This window comes from Pleurodeles waltl, chromosome 3_2, assembly GCF_031143425.1.
Source record: "Pleurodeles waltl isolate 20211129_DDA chromosome 3_2, aPleWal1.hap1.20221129, whole genome shotgun sequence".
Lineage (NCBI taxonomy): Eukaryota > Metazoa > Chordata > Amphibia > Caudata > Salamandridae > Pleurodeles > Pleurodeles waltl.
The window spans coordinates 4,405,231-4,423,756 of NC_090441.1; the positions used below are offsets into that span (position 1 = coordinate 4,405,231).

The 18,526-nt window shown below is 44.7% G+C and overlaps 1 protein-coding gene across 4 annotated transcripts in view; it reads left to right on the forward strand.

Moving 5' to 3' along the window:
• GGNBP2 (gametogenetin binding protein 2) overlaps positions 1-18,526 on the forward strand; it is a 389,041-nt gene that overhangs the window by 148,603 nt on the left and 221,912 nt on the right. For 2 of the 4 annotated variants that reach the window (XM_069226555.1, XM_069226553.1), the window contains 3 exons: positions 3,617-3,730; positions 4,557-4,766; positions 11,011-11,185. In XM_069226555.1, the coding sequence (XP_069082656.1) occupies positions 3,617-3,730; positions 4,557-4,766; positions 11,011-11,185 (499 nt within the window). The remainder of the gene's footprint in view (positions 1-3,616; positions 3,731-4,556; positions 4,767-11,010; positions 11,186-18,526) is intronic. The other 2 variants (XM_069226554.1, XM_069226556.1) reach the window with 1 other exon arrangement.

Here is an 18,526-nt window from a genome sequence, read left to right on the forward strand (position 1 = left end):
CCTACGGTGGCTACGGATGAGGAAGCATTGTATGCTGTGGCGGTGCGTAGGGCTGCTGAGGCCCTGGACCTAGATTTGCCTACGTGCTGGTCAGGACTAACCTCCTGACTGAGGTGCTTCAGCCGGTGGTTTCCACATCGGAACCAATGTTACCCTATAATGAAGCCCTCATGGAAGTCCTGCTTGGGGACAAGGTCCAAACCAAGCACAGGGGCACCTGTAAATAGGATAATTGGCTGCCACCATTGCTCAGCTCCAAGTGATCCTAGCTTCTTTACACAACACCTGACCCCGGAGAGCTTGGTGGCCCAAGCCTCCACTTCCCTTGGCGCCTTACCTTCCGCTCCCCTGGATAGGGATTCCAAGAGGCTGGACCTGCTTGAGAAGATGTTTTCTTCTTACAGCTTGGCATTGAGGTCCGTAAACACCTCACGCCTGTTGGGCCATTTTCCCCATACTTTGTGATACAGGGCACAGGTGCTACCGTGTGTCCCGGAGGGCATACAAGACACACTCTCACAAGGAGTCAAAGATAGTAGAGCTGCAGCCAAGTTTACTATCAAGTGTTGTTTGGACACAACTGACTTGCTGGGCAGAGCGATTTTGTCAACTGTGGCCTTTTGTCACCATGCCTGGCTTTGTATATCTGGCTTTTTGGGGGATGTCCAGGCAAACCTTATGGACATTTCCTTCGATGGGCCCCACCTATTTGGTGAAAAGTCATACTCGTCATACTTGTCGCGCTTCAAGGACTCCTAGGCTACACCGAAATCCTTGGGCCTCTCAGCGACCCCTCACCAACAGTCTTACGCCCCTTTAGAGGCTTTGGAAGGAGCGGGGTACCACGCCATCCACAGACCAGCCACCGCCCTCCATCATATCAGCATCTTGTGTGTGGACGAGGTCGTGGTACCTTCAGACCCAGAGGGTCTGGTCAGAAGTCGACCACCACCCACCCCACTCCTCCACAGAGCCCAAGTCCTGCTAGTGTGATTCGGCAAGACCACACGCGTCCAGTTGGAGGGAGGATTCAATTTCATATTTTCACATCGGAAAATGGGTCTTGCAGATGATGCAGAAGGGCTATTACCTCCCCTTCCATTCTTTCCCTCCCTCTTTGCCTCTGTTAAAAGAACAGGTGATGGAGGATCCCATAGTCTTTTTCCGCATGGAGGTTTCGGCTCTCTTTGACAAGGGAGCCTTATAAAGGGACCTGATGTCAGAAGTAGACAGTGGTTGTTATTCCTGCTACTTTCTGATATCCTAAAAGAACAATGGTCTTTGGCCTATTCTAGATTTGCGGGATGTGAACCTCTTCCTAAAAAAGGAGAAATTCCAAATGCTCACTTTGGCTCAGGTCTTGTCTGCCCTAGACCAAAGAGACTGGATGGTAGGGTTGGACTTTCAAGATGTGTATTTTCACATCCTTATCCTGCCTGCCTGCCCGCCCACAGGTGTTACTTGCGGTTCAAGGTGGGCCACGAGCACTTTCAATTTACCGTGCTTCCCTTTGGTCTCTCCAGTGCCCTCAGGTGTTCACCAAAGTGATGGCAGTGGTAGCAGCTCATCTGCACTGGTTAGGATTTTCACATGCAAACAAGAAAAAGCCTTGCGCAGAGGGGGAAGCTCTTCCCCCTCCACCCCCTAAACCCCCCCCCCCCCCCCCATCTGAGCTGTGTGCTTGAATAGGAAAACCCTCTGGTGCAAGCACCACACTGATTCCTAGTTCCTGCCGATACTTGGATGTGCTGCAGACATTCTTAGCACACTAGTGCAGAAGATATGTCCAGCACATCTTTAGAACCCAGGCTGCTAAAAGTCTTTCAAAGAGAAGGGCCTTGTGTTACAAAAAGACATGGTAATCCTTTAGGTGACTCCTTCTTTCAAACTGAAGACTCAAACATAATTACATTCAAATCAATAAATTATTCTACCTTTTGGAAAAGAAAAAAAAAAAACAATCTTAATCTCAGGTTTTTATTTTTTTTATTTTTTAGAATTTATATTTTACCTAGGACATACATAACTCTTAAGATTTTAAGCACCTGTTTGTGACACATGGCAGTGCAGGAAGTGTAGTGACCAAATGTGGTATTGCCATCTGGGTGAAAGTTGGACATAAGCGCAGTTTGAATTCTTTAGTCTTCATGCTTGCTCCACCAGAGGAAAGGCAGAAACTCTTCGAGGATCTTCAGGAGAGGCGCAGGTAAAGTAAGAAGAGGTTTCTTGCTTTTCCCTTTTAGTGTTAGGGCTTTGCACAGGGAGCAGTGATCCTGAGCTGTATTCTGGTTAGTACCCTGTATGGTCTTTCACAGCCTCTTCCCAACAGTGTACATTTTTGCATTTGTTGAAAGGACTTGATTAGTCTGGTATCATTTATTTTAACCATTATAGGCACATTAAAGCTATATTACTCTACAAATCTGTACCCCTTTGTGATTATAAATGTTTTACTGTCTCTCTCAACTACTGTTGCAGCTTGTACATTACAGTTTCTTGTAGGGGTTTGCAATACGTTTCAATGTCTTGGCGTTCATTTATTATTTTCATCACGCAAATTGCAGATTGTCTGGTATAATGCTTTGTTTTCACATTTTGCAGCCTCATAGCCAAAAAAGTCTTGGTTGCGTTCGCCCAGCTTCCTATAGGAAGGTCTATTTGCGGTGGTTATCCTTCCAGCATGCTCTCTGTGTGAACATAATAGATCATGCTAGCAATTGGTTGTCCAACCATCTAAGTCTGATTGATGGGTCTAGTCCATAGACCCCGAACTTTGCAGATTCAAGTGTAGTTTAGAAAGGGATGTTCAGACCGCTCTACTTCCTAGGGTGACATTTCCTGGACGCGGTGGATGACCTAACCATCCTGAGTTACATCTTGCAGGATCAGGCTGTCAGTCTAGAGGCCATGAACTGAAATCTCAAAGTTTATGCTTCCAGCAGAGGAATTAATTTAATCTATGATTGATACTGCTACAATATGTCTTCTTTATACTGTTTTACTGCAGCCCCTATAGACTGTGGGGAAGGGTGATACTTTGCAGAACATTCTGAGTATAATTCCTTCTGCTACATGGGAGTTCGATGTAAACTCTTCGTGTGGAGATTCTTGCTGTGCTACTTCTGAGTTAATGTTACTGCAGACCACTGGTTTAAAGTCACTATGTAACCTAAAATATGAAGTGGGAATGCTCAATAACCTCTAATACTGTTGAACTTCACTTTAACAGGGAAGTTCATTTCACTTATAGATCAGTCCCTACTTTAAAGGCTAGCACGGCCAGAGGGTGATTTTTGTTAAGAGGCCCTGTTTCACGAGGGAACCAACCCCTGGTATTGCAATTTACTCGTGAAATTCTGTATGATTCCTGAAGACTATCCAGTCCCAGTGAATTGCTTTGTTTTTTTTTTATTTTTGGCAACTGAGCTCCAGTAAGCTTATTTTCTCATTTTACATTGGCATTGGTGTATAGGTTTCTGTGTAATGAAATACATGTCTTTTTGATCTAATGCAAATTATTTTGATTAGGCGTTGATAGCAAATGTTATCTTGGCAAATTTTGTATGTACAAGCAATTGCTCACAAGTCTTCTTTTTCTAAACTGTTTATCTCTTAGGGGGTGCTGGATGGACGTGTGGGAGCTGATGTCCCAGGAGTGCAGAGATGAAGTGGTATTAATTGATTCTAGTTGTCTATTGGAAACGTTAGAGACATATCTGCGGAAACATAGGTAATTAATTATTCCATGTGTTTGGGGCATGTTCCTCATTCAGACTTCCATTTATATTTTCCGAAAATATTACCTTGGAATATTCGTGCCTGGATTTCACAAAAGGCACAGCTCATACCTTAGATAAGGATGTGTGAAATTGTCATATTTTTTCCCCTGAAACTTTGTAAAATCTTAGGAAGGTGTAATTTGTGGTATATCAAGTGAAAATGCAAGGGCGTATGTCACATTCAAAAGTCACTACTTTAGATACGAGAAGGGGACTGGTTTGTGGAGAAAACGTCTGTTGATACACATTTCTTCTCAGATTTTTGTGTGGGAGGTTTTCTGCTCAAACCAGTCCTGTGCAGCAAAACAATGAGAAAAATTTCACACCAGACCAGTGCAGTTCTAGACATTTTGTACAAGTTGCAGAACGCAAAATCGTGCAGAGTATTCAAGCATGAAGTACAATTTTGCTTGTGCCATACTGTAGCATGAATAGCAGTGGATCTGTTAAGTGGATTCAAGTGGCAGCTCATGCCATTACCTTTTTTCGTTTAATGTAATGGCCACTTGTTTATAGATTTGAAATGCATGCTGCATTTAACCAATTGCTACAGTGTCTTAAGTTCTTCCCCGACTTACCTGTGAACTTTATTTCGTATAACTTTACTTTAGAAACGTTTTAATTTAATGAAACAATATACTTCCAATGCCTGCATGTGCTTGTAGACCTCTTGCTGTTTTCTAATTCTCACATTCCTAATGTATTATTCTTAAAGATAGAAATGATGACTTAATAATAACTTGTTGTTCATATTTTGCTTTTCTTTTTTTAATACAGGTTTTGCACGGATTGCAAAAACAAAGTTCTTAGAGCATATAATATTCTAATTGGTGAGCTAGACTGCAGTAAAGAGAAAGGTTATTGTGCTGCACTGTACGAAGGGCTGCGCTGCTGTCCACATGAACGCCACATTCATGTCTGCTGTGAAACGGACTTCATCGCACATCTTTTGGGTCGGGCTGAACCAGAGTTTGCTGGAGGGTATGAGTACGTGGTTTGCTAGAGTGGGCTATCTAGCGCTTTGCTTACTTATTTTGATGTTGAAATGTTTGCAAATGAATGGACCATTAAAATTCATTCATTTTGCGGTGTTTACATTCACTTTTACACTTTAGGTATTTTTTTTTATCCTTTTATTTGGATGTGACCCAATGAAATATCAGGACTAACCGCGTCAAGCAGTGCTTTGCTAATATTGCCTAATTTTGTTCTGTTTTCTAGTATTTTTTTATTTGTTTGTGAGATATTATTTTAATTTATGTTTGTGCAAGACATTAACCCTGAGATATTGGTAGGTGCCAAAGGGCTAACATTCTTAGTATTTTTCATTCACTGACTGAGTTTTATTGCCGAACCTTTGCTACTATGCTGTACTTTGACTGATACTCGGGCAAATATAGCTTTACTATTTTTTTATTTTTTTTGGTGAGGGCTTAGACTGGGCACATTAATGCTTCAGAATGTTTCCGGACAGCCGAGGGCCTGCCTGTCTTCCACAGTAAGGTTCTGGCATCTGCTATTAGCTGACTGTTTTGTTAAATTAGTAATTCCCAAAAACTCATCTAGTTAGTATCTTGTATGTGGAGCAAGTAAAATGTGTACTTGATGAGCTTTTTGTACTTTGAAAGCTTTAGGTACAAATTAATTTTTTGGGGAGGGGAAATATACTTTGCTGTAGCAAGAGTGTTGCATTTGTTAATTTTGGTGACTTCACCACCCTCCCCAAAGATGCTTTAACAAACTATTTTAAGTCAGTTTTCCATGTGCTTCTGTTAAGTTGTGCTTTCTTATTAGTCATTTGTCTTAAAATTGCAAGAGTTTGTTGCACCAGCAGTAATAAACGGCTCGTGTTGAAATAATGTTTTGTGCCTGTTCAGAGTCCAAAAGCTTCAAAGTAGCTGAAGATATTTTGTTAGTTGTCGATAAAAACAATAAGCTAATTAGACAGTTCTAAAAGTATAAAGCTAAAGCTGCTTAGAAGTGTTCAAAACTTTTTGTTAAACAAGTTTTTGATCCGCTATTTTTTTTTCTTTCTTTTTTTAACCTTTTACCCAATTTGCAAGGTTCAAGTTGTGATTACTGAGTCTTTTCTGAACAAAATATAAAATTTCCTAGATACTGTAATGGAAAGTTTCCATTCTATTAAGGACACAGAGGAGAGGATTATGCTCACCTTTCTTCACTTTATTCTATACAGCAGCCTTTTAATAAAAATTGCCTTTCCCAGAAAACCATTATGGAAAGAGAAAAAACGCCCCAACCAAACAGTCCAGGTTTTATAGTCATCACCTCTTTTTATGCCCCCTCTTTCTTCGTGCGAGAGCCGCTTTTCACAGTAAAGATTCCTTCCAGTCTTGGCTTGCTCCTGTTTAGAGGTGTTGTTCCCTAAAGCATAAAAGCAAACATACAAAGAGCTTCCCACACTTATTATAACTATCAAATATTACAGTCAAGTCGCATGCAATATTAGACACAACCTGCAACACCTCATGTACAGATAACCTTACAGTACATCATTACAGTAACTATTGAACATTGTCCTTACAGGAAATCCCAACATATTTATCCTGAAGAGAAAAAAATCCTGACTTTCGCATCTCTGCAAAAGATACCAAGGAGCAAAAATGAGTCTTGATCAGATGGTAATAATCCTCACATCCATGTCCTTAATAGAATTGAAACTTTCCATCACGATCGCTAGGAAATGTTATAATCGGTCAGGACCCGAGGCGAGGATTATGCTTGTTCAAATCTTATTCACCACCAAGGTAGCCATGTCCACTATGGTTAAAAATAGAATGTCTTAAATGTAGATTCTGACAACCAATCAGCCATATTCCTTACGTCTTCAAGGTGAGCCACAACAAAAAATCTTTGGAAGCCGTAGCACCTCTTGCAGAGTGTGCTCCAAACACTGATGTGTCAATATGTGCCTTTTACATGACCTAATTCACCCTTCCGGCTATGGTAGGGTAAGAAACATCCTTGCTTCATAAGACTTTAGACCGCGGACCGCATACAATTTTGGGACATCCACAAACATCGGGTATGAAACAATTCTTGAATTACATTTTGCCTGTCTTTTAATATGGAAAGTAACTCCTGGTGTGTAAATCCTTCCTGTAATAGCCAGGGCCGTGACATGTGACACCCTCTTGCAGGAGACTAAACACAGCAACATGGCCAGTTTAGATGATGATTGTTTCCTCAATTAAATATTTGTTGTTTGGCCAAACAGAAACTGATTGAGGACCAAATCAACATCCCACAGGATGGAATACCAGGGAGCAGGAGGGACTGACAATCTCCCTTCCCTCATCAATTTCCTTACCAATGGTTGCTTCCCCACCTGGAAACCTTTTATGGGCAGATGGCCAGGCGATATAGTGTAGCAGAAAGTCCTTACTGACCTGTAAGCCATACCGTCACTAACCAGAGAGGACAAAGAAAGTCCAGATAGAAATGACTTTGGATGCCACGGAATCGGTTTCTCTCTGTACACACCAACATACCCATCTGCCCCAGGCTGACCTGTATCTCTTATTAGTGCCATCTGCTCAGGCTTTGGTCAAAAGATCTTGAGACACTTCAGAAAGTCCTCAGACTTTCCACCTAGATCTGTAATCCTCCAAGCCATGAGGGGGGTGTTCCTATCCCCCCCCCCCCCCCCCCCCCAAAAAAAAAAGAACCAGATGGTAAGGATTCCTCAAAGGGTCCTGCAGAATGTCTAGTCTCGGGGTAGACGGATTGGAAAATCCCAAGAAGTTCTGCCATCACTGGAAACCAGACTTGCGATCTCCAAATCCTTGTGATCACCACCAAGTTTGCTTACCTTCCGCATGACATGTATGGCCACCAGCATCATCATTTCGAATGGGGGAAATGCATAGCCCTTTTCCATAGTGCAGTTCTTTAGGAAGGCATCTGTTGCCTCTGCTGGTGGATCCGGCCTCCAAGTGAAGAACCGATCCAGTTGACCGTAGAGAGGCAAAAAGGTCCACAGATAACAGCACCCATATTCTCTGGTGAACTTGGAACACCTCCAGATGCAATTGCTAGGCACTAAGGGGCTGAAGATAGCGGGAATGCCAATTGGCGACTTCGCTGGATTTCCCCAGGGGATATTCCACCATCATCAAGATGTTGAGTTCTAGGCAATTGTCCCAAAATCCTTTCGCAAGTTCCGCCAACATCTAGGATCGTGAACCCTACAGGCGGTTGATATAATGCACTGCTGAAATGTTGTCCATCATGAGCAATTCATCCTGTCCCAAGTCCAACATCTGACCCCAAAAAGAGCCTGCCAGTAGCTCCACGCAGGTGATGTATAGAGATTGTTGTTCGGATGACCACTTTCCTTCTGTGGACACACTGCCACAAATGGCACCCTAGCCAACTTTGCTGGCATTGGGCTCTATCACAATTTCCAGACTGGAACCAAAAATGGCTCTCCTACTCCAGACCTCCATGTGGGTCAACCACCACTACATTTCCTCTTTGGCCTCCTCTGATAACAGAATCATTGCTCCGTTCTGAAGGTGACGTGCCTTCAACCTTTGCATAACTCTGTAATAAAGAGGGCCTGGGAAAATTGACTGAATGGAGGATTGTAACACTCACCAAATGAGCCAATTGCCTGAGCGAGGAGTTCTTTCTGGCCATATTATTCATGAGTTTGTGACGAATTTTCACCATCTTCTTGGCGGGAAGGCTGAGAGTAGAGTCTTGGGAGTTGATTCCAAAACCTGAAAGAGTTGTTTTATTGCGTCGGGACCAACAGGGATTTTTTTTTTTTCATTTGTCACGCATCCCGGACACTCCGGCGAGTCCACTGTCATCTGGAGCTGTGCTGGCGGTTAGCGTGGGCATTGATCCATCAGCAGAAGATCGAGATACACTATTAAGTGAATGCCCATGGCATGGAAGAACTCCACCCCTGACTTGAGAACCTTGGTGAAACACCAAGGGGCGAATGACATGCTAATGGGTAAAGTCCATAGCTCGAAGACTTGATGACCCCAAAGAAAATGCAGATACCTGCAACGAGGCAGAAAAATAGGGACTGTCAGACAGGCATCCCTGAGGTCCATGTGAATTAGTCAATTTCCCGGGTATAGAAGAGCCCTCAGAAGATGGATCCTCCATCTTGAAATGGCGATAGACTAGCCACTCATTGACCTGTCTGAGGTTGAGCACTGGATGTTGACCCCCTGTCCTTCCTCTCCACTAGGAAGATGCTGCTGACAAATCCAGACTGATGAGCAGCAGAAGGCACAATAACCCCTTCCTTTAACCGTTCCGTTACCTCCAGATCTACGAGGGTAGCCTGACCTTCGGAATTCATTTTGTTTTGTATTAGATGACTGCACCTTATCCAACAAATTGAGTGTGGCCCCACATTTGCCTAGTTCCTTTCTAAAAGGCTCCCCTAACATCCCTCCTTTGCGCAGTGGGGTCTGCTTCTGAAATTGCCAGGTCCCCAAGTTTTGGCTCCACCTTAATCAAGAGAGAATGATGCCTTTCCACAGAGCGCACATAATTCGCATTGCCCAACAATGTTAGTGCTTTCGGGGCCCATCCAAACAGCCTTGGGAGACATGAGCTTGCCTGACTGGTTGGATTATTCAGCCATGTTTAAGATCTCCGTGATCGATCCCAGATCTAGTAACTTGTCCTGACATGACTGCCATGAGCGATCTGTGCCCTTCTTGGGGTCCTTAATATATTTTGTCAAGAAAGTAACCATGCACACGTATATCTCCAGAATGAGGGCCACATTGCCTTCCAGGAACAGGTGGGGACACACTGCCCGCAGTCATGCCCTGAAGTCTTTGCCCAGCAGCTTGCGAAGCCTCCCTGCCACATAGGATACTACCTTCTCATTGGGACACCACATGTAATACATAGGATGAAGGAGATCATCCAGGTCCCAGCATATCCGCCACTAGGGAGTCCGGGACAGAGGAAGAGGTGGAAGGAATTGGATCTTTGTTTGCTAAGGGCCAGCAAGGCCTGGAAGGGTTCTGGTCCCCATCAGGATCGTATAGATTGTTTTGTGGTGCCCTCACACATCCCATAGGGATGTCATGTTTCATCACAAGGCATGCTCCTGATAGGACCGGCGCTGCAATGCCCTATAGGCCCCTCAAAGGGTCACTTTAGCGGAGATCTTTTTCGTAATGCCTTCTGATGAGGATGGAGAGTATAAGGGTGTACTAGGAGGGTGGGTTAGAATGATAGGGGTATCTGAAAGCGAGGGAGAGATGCCCACTATGCCTTTTAATATTGTGACTCTCTAGGCGGGGTTAAACCATACAAATGGTCAGGGCTACTATGGGGATACAATGTGCCCAACTAGCCTAAAAAGTATAAATTATATCAGGTCAACATGTTTCGCATCCAGAGGCTCAAGAAAAGGATCCACATCACTTCTTCAGGACCAAAAAGTTGTGAGCGTGCAACCCTACCCACACCTAAAATCTCAAGGGTAGGTAGGTATGGTTTTGTTGTTACTGCTATTGAATAACGAGCTTTGGAAGTACTGGCCGCAAAACGGGAAGTAGAGGCTTCCATGCTGGATGGGGCTCCCGCGTCAGGCCAAGGCTTTGCGAGTTGGCAGCTCTATGATTACAGACTGGCATGCGATGCTCATGAATTCCAAGGCGTGTCTCATTTTACTCTTAGCTTCATCCAGTGGCCAGAACTGTGCACACATGGCCCCCGGCAAAGAATACAAGCCGTGTGAGGAGCATTGAGAAGCGCTCTTGCGGCCGCCTGTCAGAGGAACAGCAACGTTAAAGTGCGCAATCAATCAATAACAAAAATCATTCTTGGAAAAAAATACCTATGGGTCCAATAAAGCATAGAACACTACATTGAAGTGAGGAGAAAATGAAAGGGCCGTAACTCATAGTTGCTGAGCAGTGAAAAAAGGGGGCATAAACAGAAATGATGGACTATATTACATGGACTGTTTGATTGGTTATATTTTGTCTCTTTCCCTAATGCTTTTCTGTGAAAGGTAGTTGTTTATTAAAAGGCTGCTGTATAGAATAAAGTGAAGAAAGATGAGCATGTTTTTTTTTTTTTTTTCTTTTTTGGAATGCATCATGCGCCTAACTGAAGGTGCCAGGTTGATTCTCCTATCCCAGTTTTTTTATTTTTAGCTGTATTGAAAACATTCTACATATAAATAGAAGTGACCTTTAATGTTTTTATTCTTCTGGTTTAGGCGAAGAGAAAGACATGCTAAGACCATTGACATAGCCCAAGAAGAGGTTTTGACTTGTTTAGGGATTCATCTTTATGAAAGGCTTCACCGGATATGGCAGAAACTGCGTGCAGAGGAGCAAACCTGGCAGATGCTTTTTTATCTTGGGGTCGATGCTTTACGGAAAAGTTTTGAAGTAAGTTTGTCTGTGATGCTATAGCTTGTTCCATATTTATTTTGAGTTATGACAGAAAGATTTTATTTTAATGGTAAACTAGTTGGTGAATGACCAATTAAACTATGATTGTCATGCTCTGCTTTTGTGAACTGTGAAGATCAAAATGTATTTCTGATGGACCACATATTTATTGCCATTAGAATATCCCAGGCACCAGACTGAATCTCAAAAATTCAAGCAGCATTGCTCCCACGTGCCAGCAGCTGGTGCCTAAGAGGTTTGCATTGGTTTTGTTCCACCCCGAAATTGACAATGGAAGTGCACATAGGCGCAACCCTTACACATCAGTGTCGATTCTTTTCTTTCTGTGCTTTTGTACATTATTCTGGAGCTCACACGCAACTATTTGCTAGTCGGCATTTGAGTTTTCTTCTAACATTCTGTTTTCCAGTGTGCAAGGGAACTATTTTCCTTCTGTAAAATTATAGAAGCCTTGCAAGCAAAGATGTTTGGGTCCGGGGCAGGACTCTGGGAATGCAAAGCTGTTCATCGCTGAACACCAAAAATAATCTTCGAAGTCACCCTCAAAGTTGAGGACACCAACCTGGTACCATGACAGGTGCTTGTCATGGTCTATGTCTTCCAGTAAGTCAAAGCAGAAGAATAAGAAGGCCAAGTGGAAGTCCTCCCAGTCCCGCCACTTTCTGCTTCGGAATTTGCAAGCACATTTAGGTGCCTCTTGGTCTTGCTGCCAGTCCCCCAGTGAGGAGCTGATTCTGCAACTGATCCTGATGCACCTGGGACCAACGGAGTGAGGCCTTTAAAGAGGCCATGTTGTAAATCTTAGGCACTCTGGTGCACCTTTGTGCCCCAAGGATCTGCAGAGCCCCCCCATTTGAGTTATCCCCATGGGTTCTGATTTCGGCTCTACCTGTACCTCCTAAACCTTTCCTGGGTTCTGATCTAATGTCAGAGCTGATTTTTCAGTCCAGCACCAAAATCCACTCTGGTCTCCTTTTACATAAGCGCTAAGTTTGTTGCTGCCAATTAAAGATCCTGTCCCAATAATCCTATTTGACTTCATGCCACATTCATCGTAGCCTCAACTGAGTTTGTCCCCCAAAGCCCTAGTAACACACATGGTTCCAGTTCAGTCAGACTCACACAGAAACATGCCTTTGTCTCTTAACTCCTCACCAGTTCTGCAACATTTCGGTTCTGACTCTGATCAGAATCAATCAGCCTTTAGTGTTGAGAATGGAGATGATGGGAACTATTATCCCCTTTACTAGGATGTTGACAACTTATACATGGGCTTGCAGGAGGCCGGGGGTGGGCACTTCTCAGACACAAGGTTGTGTCATAAACGGAGTAGAGTAGCTGCTGTGCTGTGGTAATGAGATGGGCAGGAGAGTTCCTAGACTTACAGTTGCCAACTACAGAAGTTAAAACTAATGTGTTAACTTGAGTCTTGCAACCTGGACAGACTTCCTCTGAGCCTTTAGTAGCATTCAGTGAAGGCAACTGATCTAAGAAGTGTTCCTGTTCACTGGTGAACAGGCAAGTTGCTAGATGTTATAGGCAACTCATTTATTGACACACCACCCTGTGCCAGAAAGTCTGGCAGTTCAGGCTTCACTGCAGTATGCACCCCAATTCATTCCCTACAACTCCCCAAAGTATTCAGGAAATTGATATTTTCCTCGGCCAGCCTGGCTTGTTTTCTGGATGGATATTCCTGTGCTGTGTGGGACGTAGTTGGCAAGATCTTGCCAACTTTCCCTGAAGAAGTTTGGGCCAGTCTATGCTAAAACCATCCAGGATGGTTAGGATGTGGTCTGATAGATTGTCTGCTTTGGACTGGACAGTACCAACCATTTAGGCTGAGCACTTTGCACTAGCATGGTGTCTTGGCATCACACTTGGTTGAGATCCAACACTAGATCTTTTCCATATTCACATGCTTGAATCATTCCCCTTTCTGGCTGGGAATCCCTGCTACAGTAAAATAGCAGTATAAAATGTAAAATGGATATATGTCTGAAATATCATAGTATGTTTAGTAACACATCCACCTCATTTGAAAGAACCCACATTTCCGCCAATGAGGTGGAAGCTTAAGCCTTCCTACTCTCCCTAGAGGCCACCATAGCTCATTTTTCAACTGCACGTTCTGTCTGAGGAAGTCACCGTTCAGAACTCTGCTCTAACCTTTCAGTGAACCTAAAATTGGGTCCATTTGGTCTGCCTTGAATTTGAACCAGCCCTATCTTCAGCACTACTGTACTGTGAGGTGTTTTAAAGGAAGATTGCTACAGTTTCTGTGGCAGGAAGATCTAGCTGGTCTGACACGGAACGTTTGCCAACTGTCGCAGTGGCTGACAAACAGAAGATCCTGGTTTTCTTTTTGCAGAAAGAAAATTTACACTGTTGGCCCACACTCTGAGATTTTTCCTCCTTCTAAGGAGATGGCTCCCTCTTCAGGGGACGGTTCAATGAGAAGTACACACTCCCCCTGCACTTACATGGAGGCAGCTCACAAGAGGAGACTTTTACAGTTTCCTGAGCATGATCTGTTTGGTACTGCTCTTGCAGCCACCTCCTCCGCTGACAAACCAGATTCTAAGTGTTAGAGACTCAACGTTGTCAAAAAACTGTTTTCAGAGGAAACCTCATTGAGGATGAGACTTGGCGACGTCAAAGACTTTAGCTCCATCGTCCTCGACGACTAAGACACTGTCAGCATTGAGCATTCAGTCAATGATGACCTCGTCGATGAGAGAAGACAGTTGATGTTGAGAATCCTTTTGTCAATGGCATCACCATTGAGACCCACATAGTCAATAAAAAACATGGGAGGAAATGTTTGCTCACCTTTTAGAGGTGATGGGTGTGCTTCCAGTACAATTATTGCAGTCCGATCAAGAAGATGAGGATCGTGATTATACCTCATTCACAGCTTGCAGCTAAATGCAGTTGGATGGAAAAATCTTCAAAATCTAAGAGGACTCAATGAGGAGTCCTAGAGCAAATGTATGTCGGCATGAGTACAAGTCTGGAAGTACTTGAATGAATTTAAGGCAGAAACCACCTAGATATTGCAGAGACACAGATGTGGTCCAAATAGCAATGGCGTCTTACCAAGGTGGTAGCAAATTATGGTTAATTTTTCCAAATTATTGCTGCAGATACCACCTAATAATCCTAACATGGGGTTACCTGCTTCTCCCATCCTCCTGTCACCTCGTCCTGCTCCTTCACCAGTTTCACCTCCTAGGCAGCCATCATCGCTACTACCTCCTCCAATGCCAAGGGGATTGGTCCATGGAGAAGACATTCCACCAAATGCCTTTGGTTAGAGAAGAATCTGTACATCAGTGTGCTGGGACTTCGAGCCTTAAGACTGGGTTTACAAGTGTTCCTTCCCAGATTGGCTGATCAGCCGGTTCTAGTCAAAATACAACTTAACATCCATGTTCTACATAGCCAAGGATGATCAAAACAGTCCAGGATCCTTTCAGTCGTAGCTCAGCTGATGTGGAAGTGGGTCATTTCTCAGAGAATAGACATAGCTTTGTCATATCTGCCAGATTGCTCGCACTGTCAGGCGGATGCGCTCAGCTGGCAATAATGGATTGTCACAAGTGGGAACTAGAACAGAAAGAATTGGATTACATTTTTTCTTTCAGTGGGGTCACCACACATTTGATCTGTTTGCCACCCTAAGTAACAGAAAATGCCTGAGCTTCGCAAGCACGTATTGGCATCCAGGGGCAATGGACAAGCCCATTCTATCAGCTTGTTCAAGATGTTTGCTTAAGCCTTTACTAATTTTTCCCTGATCCACAGGGTGTTGAAGACAAACGTAGAACATTGCACTCTGATCCTCATTGCTCTGGCATGGTCTCACCATTAGTGGGGCAGCAAGTCACCGGCTGCAGTTGGCAGCATGTCCAACCATTACTTTGAAAGTGCATCCCAGGATGTTGTTCACACAGTATGGAGAGATTCTCCTCCACGATCCCCAAGCTCCTGAACTTGACAGCACAGTACCTGACCACCTAGAATTTGGCCATTGGATCTATCACAAGAGTGTAAACAGTTTCTGGTCCAGGCTCATGCACTTGTGACCAGTTACACTTACTACGCTAAATGGAACATTTTAGTGTCTGGTGCAGTAATAATGATCATTAACCACTATAAATAAAGCCTCAGATCCTGACATATTTAGGTTTGGCCAAAGGTGGTCTCAAATATTCTTTAGTCAGGGTCCCTCAGGCAGCAATATCAAGATTCAGAAGGACTGACCATTCAACATCTACTTTTTCTCAGAACATCTTTAAACAGTTCGTGAAAGGGCTTTTTCAGAGCATTTCAACCTCTTCAACATCCTCCAGTTTCATGGGAACTTAATGCAATCCTCAGTCAGCTGATGTTACCTCCTTTTATACTGGATTTATAATTTGTTTCTTGGAAGACAGCACTACTCCTGCCTCTGATGTTCGCTGGGACAGTAGGAGAGATTCAGGCATTCACCATCAGAGAACCTTTTCTCCAGTTCACTAAGGACAAAGTGATATTCAGAACCAATCCTAAATTCATTCTTAAGGTGCCTAGTGAATTCCAATTGAATGAGTGTAGGAAGTTGGATCTGTATGTACTATTTCAAAGTAAGAAATAGCATGCACAGAGTCCAAGGGTTCCCCTTAGAGGTAAGATAGTGGCAAAAAGAGATAATTCTAATGCTCTATTTTGTGGTAGTGTGGTCGAGCAGTAGGCTTATCAAAGGAGTAGTGTTAAGCATTTGTTGTACACACACAGGCAATAAATGAGGAACACACACTCAGAGACAATTCCAGGCCAATAGGTTTTTGTATAGAAAAATATATTTTCTTAGTTTATTTTAAGAACCACAGGTTCAAGATTTACAAGTAATACTTCAAATGAAAGGTATTTCAGTTAGGTAGTTTAGGAACTTTGAATTAGCAAAATAGCATATACAGTTTTCACATAAATGACATATAGGGCCTGATTCTAACTTTGGAGGACGGTGTTAAACCGTCCCAAAAGTGGCGGATATACCACCTACCGTATTACGAGTCCATTATATCCTATGGAACTCGTAATACGGTAGGTGGTATATCCGCCACTTTTGGGACGGTTTAACACCGTCCTCCAAAGTTAGAATCAGGCCCATAGCTATTTTAAAACTAGACACTGCAATTTTCAACAGTTCCTGGGGGAGGTAAGTGTTTTAGTTTTTGCAGGTAAGTAAACCACCTACGGGGTTCAAGTTTGGGTCTAAGGTAGCCCACCGTTGGGGGTTCAGAGCAACCCCAAAGTTAACACACCAGCAGCTCAGGGCCGGTCAGGTGCAGAGGTCAAAGTGGTGCCCAAAACGCATAGGCTTCAATGGAGAAGGGGGTGCCCCGATTCCAGTCTGCCAGCAGGTAAGTACCCGTGTCTTTGGAGGGCAGACCCAGGGGGGTTTTGTAGGGCACCGGGGGGGACACAAGTCCACACAGAAAGTACACCCTCAGCGGCACGGGGCAGCCGGGTGCGGTGTGCAAACAAGCGTCGGGTTCTCAATAGAAATCAATGGGAGACCAAGGGGTCTCTTCAACGATGCAGGCAAGGGGGGGGCTCCTCTGGGTAGCCACCACCTGGGCAAGGGAGAGGGCCACCTGGGGGTCGCCCCTGCACTGGAGGTCGGATCCTTAAGGTCCTGGGGGCTGCGGGTGCAGTGTCTTTACCAGCCGTCGGGTCTTTGAAGCAGGCAGTCGCGGTCAGGGGGAGCCTCTGGATTCCCTCTGCAGGCGTCGCTGTGGGGGCTCAGGCGGGTCAACTCTGGCTACTCACGGTCTCGTAGTCGCCGGGGAGTCCTCCCTGTGGTGTTTGTTCTCCACAAGTCGAGCCGAGGGTGTCTGGTGCAGAGTGCAAAGTCTCACGCTTCCGGCGGGAAACATGTGTTGTTTCAAAGTTGCTTCTTTGTTGCAAAGTTGCAGTCTTTGGTGAACAGAGCCGCTGTCCTCAGGAGTTCTTGGTCCTTCTAGATGCAGGGTAGTCCTCTGAAGCTTCAGAGGTTGGTGGACCCTGGGAACGTGTCGCTGGAGCAGTGTCTTTAGAAGTGGGGAGACAGGCCGGTAGAGCTGGGGCCAAAGCAGTTGGTGTTTCCGTCTTCTCTGCAGGTTTTTCAGTTCAGCAGTCCTCTTCTTCTTAGGTTGCAGGAATCTGAGTTCCTAGGTTCTGGGGAGCCCCTAAATACTGAATTTAGGGTGTGTGTTTAGGTCTGGGAGGTTAGTAGCCAATGGCTACTAGCCCTGAGGGTGGCTACACCCTCTTTGTGCCTCCTCCCTGAGGGGCGGGGGCACATTCCTATCCCTATTGGGGGAATCCTCCATCTGCAAGATGGAGGATGTAAAGAAAGGGCTCCCTGTTGCAATTACCCCCCACTTTTTGCCTGATACTGATGCTGACTTGACTGAGAAGTGTGCTGGGACCCTGCTAACCAGGCCCCAGCACCAGTGTTCTTTCACCTAAAAAGTACCATTGTTTCCACAATTGGCACAACCCTGGCACCTAGGTAAGTCCCTTGTAACTGGTACCCCTTGTACCAAGGGCCCTGATGCCAGAGAAGGTCTCTAGGGGCTGCAGCATGTCTTATGCCACCCTGGGGACCCCTCACTCAGCACAGACACACTGCTTGCCAGCTTGTGTGTGCTGGTGGGGAGAAAAGGACTAAGTCGACATAGCACTCCCCTCAGGGTGCCATGCCAACCTCACACTGCCTATGGCATAGGTAAGTCATCCCTCTAACAGGCCTTACAGCCCTAAGGCTGGGTGCACTATACCACAGGTGAGGGCATAGGTGCATGAGCACTATGCCCCTACAGTGTCTAAGCAAAACCTTAAACATTGTAAGTGCAGGGTAGCCATAAGAGTATATGGTCTGGGAGTCTGTCAAAAAACGAACTCCACAGCTCCATAATGGCTACACTGAATTCTGGGAAGTTTGGTATCAAACTTCTCAGAATAATAAACCAACACTGATGCCAGTGTTGGATTTATTAGAAAATGCACACAGAGGGCATCTTAGAGATTCCCCCTGTATTTTACCCAATTGTTCAGTGCAGGAATGACTGGTCTCTGCCAGCCTGCTGCTGAGAGACGAGTTTCTGACCCCATGTGGTGAGGGCCTTTGTGCTCTCTGATGACAGAAACAAAAGCCTGCTCTGGGTGGAGGTGCTTAACACCTCCCTACTACAGGAACTGTAACACCTAGCAGTGAGCCTCAAAGGCTCAGGCTTTGTGTTACAATGCCCCAGGGCACTCCAGCTGGTGGAGATGCCCACCCCCTGG